Here is a 10,416-nt window from a genome sequence, read left to right as displayed (position 1 = left end):
CGCATTTAGTAGTGGAATTTAGACTCTTGATTTTGTTTCGATTATGAGTCGAAGGAATCTCAGGTCTGGTAGAAATCCGGTAAATAAAAATATCAACGTTTGGGAAACTACTGCAACACCGACAACTTCGTCTGGTATAGTACACGCGCAGGTTTCAACAAATAGTATTACCCCACTATTAGGTTTTTCGCCAAGAACTGGGCCGCGAACATATTCATCACCGGAAAGCGAGAATAACATTACGACCCCTACATACAGTAGTTTAACAGCCAGGGAAATAAGCGGTCAAGGCCATAGTACAGTAAGACGTAATTCGGGGAATATGAGTCAGGCAAATCTGAATTTACCCACAGTTAACGAGGAAGGAAACTCAAACGTGGTCGTTAACGAAGAGGTTAGACAATATGTGAGCACCTCAATAGAGTCCGCTCAAGCATCTATCATGCGTGAAATGCAAAATATGCAGTTGATGTTACCTCGGCTAATTATGGAGTCATTACGTTCTGAACGTTGTAATTTGTTCGACTACCAAAATGCCGGACAAAATAGGCCTTACGTTCAAAACAACTCTCAACATACTCCATTTAATATTAATAATAGAGGACAACAACAATTTCAAAATCCTCAAACAACACAACCACGTTTTGTTCCCCAACAGCTTTTTAACAATGTTTCGCAGAACTTGTCCAATCCAGAATTTGACCATCAACAGTACCCTTATAAACCCATTACCCCAAACCAGTTGGAAAAATGGGGTATAAAGTTAGACGGTACAAGCAAATCGTTGACGGTCGAAGACTTTGTTTTCAGAATAGAAACACTTCGAAACGACTACAATTGTACTTGGGACATCTTGATGAAAGGTTTTCACCATTTAATGACCGGTACAGCCAGCACTTGGTTCTGGTCGTTTCGCATGAAACATCCCACGTGTGACTGGCACACATTTAAATACCACCTTATCAAAAAGTTCCGCAATTTCGAGAGTGATTTTGAAATTCAGAGGAAGATGATGGAGCGTAGGCAAACTCCAAACGAGACGTCAGATTCTTTCATATCGGACATAGTAAGATTAAAAAATCAAATGCGGTTCCATATGGATGAAAGTGAGTTAGTAAAAATAGTTAAGGACAATTTAAAAGAAGGCCTTTCACAATCAGAATAGAAAATTTAGACCATCTCTTAGAAGAATGCAAGAGGGCTGAGAGAAATATTGCCAAGAGATCCTCTCACCGAATGTCCTTGCCGAATCATAGAAAGATCTATGAATTAGAGGTAGATGAAGAGAAAGAGCAAGCTAATCAGGTAGAAGCACTACAAAGGGAAAAATTCTCTACCAATCAGGTTATTTGTTGGAATTGCAGGGCTCCTGGTCACTCGTTCATTGAATGTCCAGTGGCTCAACGCAGCATATTTTGTTATAGGTGTGGGTTCGAGGACGTCACTACCCCCACATGTCCTCGGTGTCAGGGAAACAACCGTCCGAACATGCGGAAAACTGGGGCTGCATGTTCAGGCCAGAACCTCACCCAGTAAATTGCCAAGTCGTACAACCCAATTTGACCGGTGACAACTTCAAGCAGGATAGAACAAATAATAAAGAGACAACCAACGAAGACAACAACAAGATAACTGTTATAGTAGATAAGGAATTTCTGAAGGATAAGATTAGTGTAGAAAACGGGTGTCCAGAGGTAGATTTTGTGGAACACAGGATGGGAATTAATCCAAATCTTTCATACGAACAACGTTTAGAAAACTACAGAAAAAAGCGAACAGAAATCTTTGCAGAGTATAAACCCATTGATAGCAAGAAAATAGTCAAAACTAGGGAAAGACATGCTGCAAGAAAGACAGAAAGAAAAGAGATCGCGTCAACCCGGCTAGGTAGTGAGGATGACATAAGGCCCTATATGGAGGTTGAAATTGAAGGGTTCAAGTACCGAGGTCTCTTAGACAGTGGAGCTTCTGTAAGCTGTCTCGGGAGAAATTGCTTAGAGAATGTGAGGAAGATGAACATACGAATAATGGACTTTAAATCTTCAATAAGTACCGCTGATGGTCGACAACACTTTATCGTAGGAAAAATTCGAACTAATATTAATTATGGAAATATATCAGTAGGAACAATCTTATATCTGGTTCCAAATTTGAATCAAGAGCTTATTTTAGGATTTGATTTCTGGATGAAAATAGGACTTAGAGTGTGTTTTGACAATAAAATATTAAATGAAATTTCAATCCCAGAATCGGAAGACTTGAAAATGCATAACCTCAGTTCTTATAAGCGCAGAGTTTTAGACAATGTAAAACAGTCTTTTCAATGCTATACGCAATATGGCCGAGGTAGAACTATATTGGAAACGCACACAATCGACACAGGTAATGCATCGGCCAAGAAGATGAGGCATTATCCTGTTAGCCCAGCAGTCCAAAAATTAATATACGCCGAACTTGACAGGATGCTAGAGCTAGACGTGATAGAAGTTACTACCGGATCTGAGTGGAACAACCGCACAACTCTGGTCATAAAACCCAATAAAAACAGGCTATGTCTCGACGCTAGGGAGCTGAATAAAGTAACCAAAAAGGATACTTATCCCCTCCCTAACATCGATGGCTTATTAGCTAGGCTAGGTGACACTCATTTTATCTCAGCAATCGACCTGAAAGATGCCTTTTGGCAGATCCCTCTGGATGAGGCCAGTAGACCGAAGACAGCGTTTACAGTACCCGGCAGGCCACAGTATCAATTTAAGGTGATGCCTTTCGGGCTGTGTAACGCTGCCCAGAGACTGTGTCGGTTGATGGATAAAGTGGTGCCATCAGAGCTGAAGGACCGGGTATTTATATACTTAGATGACTTATTGGTAGTATCTTCTAACTTTGACGACCACATGGACATGCTCAGAATTGTAGGCCAAAAGTTGACTAGGGCAGGATTGACAATCAACATGCAGAAATCCAAGTTTTGCTACAAAGAGCTTAAGTATCTAGGTTATATTGTCGGTGGAGGAAAGATTAAACCAGATGAAGGAAAAGTAACGGCGATATTAGATATAAAACCACCGAAGAACACAAAGGATGTTAGCAAATTTTTGGGAACAGTAGGGTGGTATCGGCGTTTCATCCACGACTTTTCCACTCTGACAGCACCTCTCACCGACACCCTTAAGAAATCGCCTAAGTTCCATTTTACCCCTGAAGCATCAAGTTCGTTTGAAGAACTTAAACGCAGATTAGCATCTAGCCCCATCTTATCTAGCCCAGATTTTGAAAAGCCATTTTTCGTCCAATGTGACGCTTCAAATGTTGGAATAGGTGCAGTCCTATTCCAAAAAGACGATGAAGAGGGGGAACATCCCATAGAATACTTTTCCAAAAAACTTAATAGTGCGCAAAAAAACTACTCTACAACCGAGAAAGAATGTCTCGCTGTAGTGTTAGCAATTGAAAAGTTCAGACAGTATATCGAACTGATGGACTTCACAGTTATAACGGACCATTCAAGTCTGAAATGGCTAATGCGACAGCAAGACTTGAACGGAAGACTAGCTCGATGGAGTTTAAAACTTCAAGGCTACAAGTTCAATATCGAGCACAGGAAAGGTACCAAAAATATTGTCCCCGACATGTTGTCGAGACTAGATATGGAGGAAATAACCGTTAGCACTAATTCCATAATTGATTTTAACTCTGAATATTTTAAAAACAGAGAATACCTTGCTATAATTGATACGGTAGAGGAAAATAAATACAGACTACCAGATGTTAAGGTTGTCGAGGGTATATTATACAAAAAGGTCAAATTTAATAGAAATGATATGGACAATGAAGATGAGTGTTGGAAAGTATGGGTACCATCAGATTTGACCGAAGGTATTATAAAACGGTTTCATATTGAGAATACTTCGCACGGGGGAATTACAAAGACTCTATTCAATATTCGTGAGTACTTTTATTGGCCTTCCATGGTGAAGCAGATTCGAAACTACATTAGAGAATGCGAAACATGTAAGGAAAGTAAACACCCGAAACAGATATTAAGACCACCTATGGGTAAAGAAGTGCAAACGCAAAGACCTTTTCAAAAAATATATATAGATTTTTTAGGACCATACCCTAGATCTAAGAATGGCAATACCTGTATTTTGATAGTTTTAGATCATAAAACTAAATTTGTTCTACTAAAAGCATTAGCAAAAACAACTACAAAATCAACTATAAAGTTCTTGAGGGATGAAGTTTTTTATAAATTTGGAGTGCCAGAATTTGTGCAATCCGATAATGGCAAGCAGTTTACTGCTGAAGCTTTTAAGGAATTCTTAGCCTTGTTTGGAGTAAAACATCTCCGTACTCCCATTTACTCACCACAGGCCAACGCCAGTGAGAGAGTAAACCAAAGCATTCTCAGTTCAATTAGAAGTTTTCTAGATAACGACCAAACAAAATGGGATGAAAATTTATCTAAGATTGAATGTTCGTTAAGGTCTACAATTCATGCATCGACCGGTGTAACGCCATTTTTCGCACTAACAGGCTATAACATGATAACACATGCTGACGCCTATGAAATATTAAAGAAATTGAGATCAAGCGAGGAAGGCGATATGTTAGTCTTACCAAAATCTGCACATATGCAACTTATTCACCAACAAATAGGCGAAAAACTACATGATGCCTATTTAAAAAATGAGAAGCACAATAATCTTAAAAGTAGAACTGTTAGATACAAGCCTGGACAAGAAATATATAGAAGGAACTTTATACAAAGCAACTTTGCAAAAGGGATAAATGCCAAGCTTTGTAGACCATGGCTTAAGTGTAGAGTCCGAAAAGCGATAGGAGACAATAGCTTGAGATCGAGGACCTTAAAGGGAAACTAATAGGAGTAATGCACGCTCAGCACCTCAAACAATAAAGAGTGGAAGGAAAAATTTTTGCTCGATATCCATGTTGGAATGTTACTTACTTCTTTGTACTGAGTTACCATTGTATAGCATTACAGGTCAGAAGGTGTCCTTTTTTTCCCTAATCTTTTCACTTCACAGGCTGCGTAAAAAGATCAGGTTTTGTGACGGCTGGACAACAATACTTATTTATTTGACCGTAATTTGGTTTAAATAATTTATTTTCGACAATAGTTTCTACCAACCATTCACTCGGACTAGCACAATAAGAAGAAAATCATAATAATGTGAACAAAAATTAATAAAACTATTGTCGAAAATAAATTATTTAAACCAAATTACGGTCAAATAAATAAGTATTGTTGTCCAGCCGTCACAAAATTCAAATAGCAAAGAAAACGGTAAAAATGTTAAAAACCATTCTTCACTATGCCGACGAACCCTTCCGATTTCAAGTTTACTTGTAAGTGTATCATATAAGATATGATTTTTCCATAATTTCTTCTTTGTGTTCAATTACAGAAGTTTCTTATGAGTGTTGTATTCTGTTGGCATTTCTTTTTTAATGCCAATTCATTTGAGTGTGTCCGTTTAGATTCTGCACAGTTCGCACATCTCTCGGATGAACATATCTTGCGTTGTTAAACATGTCCAAGTAATTTACATTTAAGTGCAATATAAAAATATGTACATATGTGAATTTTCGAGCGGCAATAACGTTTTAAAGAAGGTGTCTTTGTGTGTCGTTTTTATACCCAACTTCAAGTTAGTCAGATGCTTTAACGTAGATAAAAATTAGAATATAGGGAAGAAATTCAAAAATTGAATCCCTAAATAACATATCTTGTATAAGATCAGTTTAATGGCAACAAAGATGAAATTAAACATGAACTTGTTCTGTGAAATTAATCAAATTCTATTTCCAAATAGGGCCTTCGGTTTAACTTTATGACACATGCCAAGCAAATACCTCTAGGTTTCGACGGGTTCAGTGTTGTCCGTTTGTGAGCTGGACCGTTTTTATGAAAATTAGAGTAGACATTAACAATTATGTTTAATTCAAAAGTTATACCTAACTTCAAAAAATAACTTGTTTTGTGATGGTACTCAAAATACATTTTTTATTTTTTTTCCTAAATATGATTTCCCCTTCTGCATGTGTGGCAACGTTTTTCCTCATGTGTTTACAAAAAATAAATTTCAATAATTCTTATTTACGTCAAAAATATTTTCATTGAGAGAGAACGGAGTTACCTTGTTTTCTTTATACTATACAACTAATTATAATTAATTATACGCAGATACTCGATTTTTTCTTGTTACTAAATTTTTTATTTATTTTTTAGAACATAAAAAGTAACCGAAGCGACAAACTTTGGACTATTAAGTACAATTGTCATAAGAACATTGCTTTAATATTGGAAGAGCGTTTTCAGTACATGTTTGCGCTTCAGCATTATATATATGTAAGTAAGATGTTTTATTATTATTATTAAAATTTTTAATTTGTTTGTAATGTGTTATTTTAGGCAATCTTAATTGACAGTACAGACGTTTCCACATTACACAAATTTGGCCAGTTAGCATTAAAATTGAATGCAACCGATTTAGCTGAATATGCATTTGAAAATTGTTTGGGACGGAATTCGGCTCATTGGAGTGCTGCGGAAGGAATGCTTCAGGTGATGAATATCAATCATAACATAATGGGTTCATATAATTGGGCCACAAAAATATTTCAACAAGATATAAATTGTGATAATGTGGAAGGAACTTTAAAAGAAATTACAATGTTATTTAAAGAACATTTAACATTTTTGAAGAAATGTGGTGGAGACCAGTTCATTCCTTTATTTAAAAATCAATTACAAAATTCAATTGCGTTTGCAAACCTGTTTAATGCAAATCAATCTTTAGAACCAAATGAAAATAATATCTTTTATCAAATACCCGATCTGAGGCAATTTTATATTAAAAAATTGAATTGGCACAATATAGGCCAATTTATTGTTCGTGTTCACTCCTACCTAAAGGAAATTAGATACGAAGTGCCATTCGTGTTTAATTTCAACGATGTAATTATAAAAGGTAATGTTGATTTAAATGACATTACAAAAGATATGACGGATACAACAATTACCTATGGGGATAAAATAAAAATGGTTGCTGGAGAACAAAAAAATATTAATACGATTGATGAAGTAATAACTGATCAGTCAAAAATTTCTATAGCTGAAAAATCGGATACCCAGCCTATTGATTTCAACAATTATGACTCAGATTCAAATGCTAAGTCAGATATATGTGAAAATAATAAAGCAAAATCAAGGCGTCGTTGCAGTGACTTACATTTTCTTGAACAGTGGGGTTGGCATAAAAATCGTAGATATTCATCTCGCAAAAAAACTGAACGTGATGAAGTAGATTTAAGCCTAAATGGATACTTGCGAAAAATGTTGATAAAATATACAAAGTAAGTAAAATAATTTTTCTTTTAATTAAAAAAGTATAAAGAATATATGTATAGAACGAGGAAAAAGCAAAAAAAAAACATGCATTTTTACACAAAAATAGTGCTTCTATGATAATAAAATTTTACACTTTGCTGAAACCGGTCAATCCTTAGGGGTACCTCCCATACAAGAGTCTCCCTATACAATGATTGATCTGTCATAAATTCATGGAAAGCTCATTTTGAAAAAAAAAATAAAATATATTTCAAAAAAAAAAAAAAATTTAGAAACAATGAAGAAATAGCTATCTGTACTCCTTTGGACAATTTTTGCTAGGACAAATATGTGAAAAGATACACTCATTTTTTGTCTGACCTACTATCCAATAGTACTAACCTTGGTGCAAATTTCGTCAAAATCGATTTTTTGAGTTGGGCCACTTAACATGAAATTGCCCATATGTATTATTAAAATCAATGTATGTATGTTAATTTATTTGTTTCTTTGTACCTTATAGGAGGCTAAACTAAATAGGCTACTTTTATTTTGAAATTGCAAGTGGAAGGGGTGCCACGCCCACTTTTTCAGAATTCTCAAATTTTGTATGGGCAATTTTGACATCCATATGATTATTTGGTGGAAAAATTGGAGGACTAGCAATATGGGGCGTTGCACTCCCCATGTGAATTAAATAATTCACATGGGGAGTTAATTAAATTAATTTAATTCATTCATATTTTCATATTTTCCCCAAATGGAAGCCATTTTACACAAAAGCCGTCTGTTGCGTATGGTTAGAGGAGAAGAGCAAATGCCAAGTATCACTCCTATTCAAGATGCTCGTGCAGAAATAATTGTTTCATTGCAACCTGATATAATAAGAATGGTGAAAAATTTCAAAACTTCACCTGAAATATGGTCTTATCTCAAGGAAACTTTTGATAGAAAATCAACTAGAAAGAAGGCGGAACTATTTCGTAAACTATTAAATTTGAAAATGAAGGAAAACCAAAATATAAGTGAATATTTAACAGAATTTGATATAATTATATCTGATCTACGCGAAATGATTGATGATATGGATGAAGACTTTTTAACCGTAATGTTATTGGATAGCTTCTCATCTAAATATGAATCTATCAGAGCAGCATTAGATGCTACTAATGAATTTCCAACTTTGAATATTTTACGATCTAGATTGTTGGAAATTGGTGATAAATTTGAACAAAATAGTAATAATTTTGAAGATAACGCTCTTAAGGTGAATAAATTTAAAAAGTTTAGGTTAGGTTGATAGGATGATGTATACTACATCAAATCCGAAGAAATACACCTAGGCCACTATCGGGCCTGTTGTGCGCTCCTGATCATGAAAAAAAAAACTGAAAGAATTATTTTTCAGTGTTCAGAAACTCAGTTTCCTGAACGTAATTCCTAAGAATCTTCCAATCAGTGTTAGTCAGGAATATTATTTCCGGAATAACATCACTTCCAAGATACTTGGATCTAACTTCGACGAATGCCTGACAGTGGCAAAGAAAGTGCTCCAGAGTTTCACTGTCCTCTCCACATGCTCTACATTCGTCTGAATCCGCACGTCCAATTTTGTATAGATTTGCTCGTAGTCCTGTGTGTCCACTCAGAATACGTACCATCATACTAACTTCAGACTTGCTCATTTTGAGGTGATTTTTCGTCTTGCTCTCATCAGGGTCACCCCATAGGATCTTCGTGGTTCTACCCACCGTTTCATTATTCCAAGAGGCCTGTTTGGCATCAATCCAATTTGTCCAAGTTTTTATGAAAATAAAACAAAATAAAGTTTCAAATTTTATGAGACGTAGATCTCTTTTATTTAAAACCAAATATTACCTCGTAGAAGGTTTGCAGGTTTTTTATGTAAAAGATAATGTGCACGTAGTGCTTGTCGTAGACAACATCAATATCTTAAGACCGTGTAAAAAAACAAGCTTAATTTGGTGGCAAACAATATTTAAGTACCGTTAACGGTTTACTCGTTAGAATCTTCCAGCAAAGATGTATAAAATTGGCATTAGATTCTAACGTTGTTAAAAATATTATTATTCATTAAAAGGAGCAATTACCAAAAATGCAGCTCGCAACAAAACTCGCTTAAACATTGCCGGCCACCTTGCAATATCTCAAGCATATTGTAACAATTAATTCATTCGCAATATCTTAAGCCGAATGAAGCAAATGTTAATATAATAATTCATTCGCAATATCTTAAGCCAAATGAATCATGGTTGGTTTTATGACAGATCCATCAACTGTATAAACTAAATACTTAAATATTAGGCAAAACGTATATTTTAGTGAGCTTATTTAGTGATAATGAAGTAAATTTTTCGATAAAAGTATTTCAATTCCTTTGCGACCAAGTTGAATATTCCGGAAAGTTAATAACTGAATTAAATTGATTAGGATTAACTGGACCTGTCAGAATCCAGCCAAAAATCTTTTGTGCTAATAACGACCCTAATAAGTTTCGTTGTATATCCGGTAAAACAATCCAAGGGTATAGATCAGCGCCAATAAGGATATCAATAGGTCGGCTATCAAAAGGATTAAAATCCGCCAAACGAAGATTTGGCAATAATTTTTGAATGTTGGCGTTGACGGAAGTCGTAGGCAAATTTGTCGATATTTCTGGTAAAACAAATGCATTTATATTTAGTTCTACGGAAGAATCGAAGTTAGATCCGATCAATCAAAGCACGGACCTGATACTTATTGTTATTATGTTTTATATTAACAGTCGCTGTCCCTAAGAGTACGAACTGATTATATCGAGTATGAAATACTTGACGGTTTGACATAATATTATTAGAGGTATTCGGTGTTGGATAATTTTGTAGCGAGTTAGTGGTTCGTAGAACCGCGTCTGAATTGCGTTCAGTAGAAACAGAAGGCGTTTCTGTATGCTGAATATGAAGCATAGAATGGTGTCGATTATTGCAAATAAAACAATTACTATTAACTTTACAATTGCTGACATTATGTGTCCTCGAAAGACAATTAGAACAGCAATT

At 35.3% G+C, this 10,416-nt stretch overlaps 1 protein-coding gene across 1 annotated transcript in view; it reads left to right on the top strand.

The window, feature by feature from the left end:
- LOC119601984 (calcineurin-binding protein cabin-1-like) overlaps window positions 1-10,416 on the top strand; it is a 446,878-nt gene that overhangs the window by 47,698 nt on the left and 388,764 nt on the right. Inside the window, exons 3-4 of the mRNA XM_037953280.1 lie at window positions 6,257-6,376; window positions 6,440-7,383. Coding sequence (XP_037809208.1) covers window positions 6,257-6,376; window positions 6,440-7,383 — 1,064 coding nt within the window. The remainder of the gene's footprint in view (window positions 1-6,256; window positions 6,377-6,439; window positions 7,384-10,416) is intronic.

This window comes from Lucilia sericata, unplaced genomic scaffold (genome assembly GCF_015586225.1).
Source record: "Lucilia sericata isolate MDLA Ls3-8-SP2 unplaced genomic scaffold, ASM1558622v1 Contig000203F_arrow, whole genome shotgun sequence".
Lineage (NCBI taxonomy): Eukaryota > Metazoa > Arthropoda > Insecta > Diptera > Calliphoridae > Lucilia > Lucilia sericata.
Note: the sequence above shows the minus strand (reverse complement) of the source record. Positions and strands in the feature narration are given on the sequence as shown.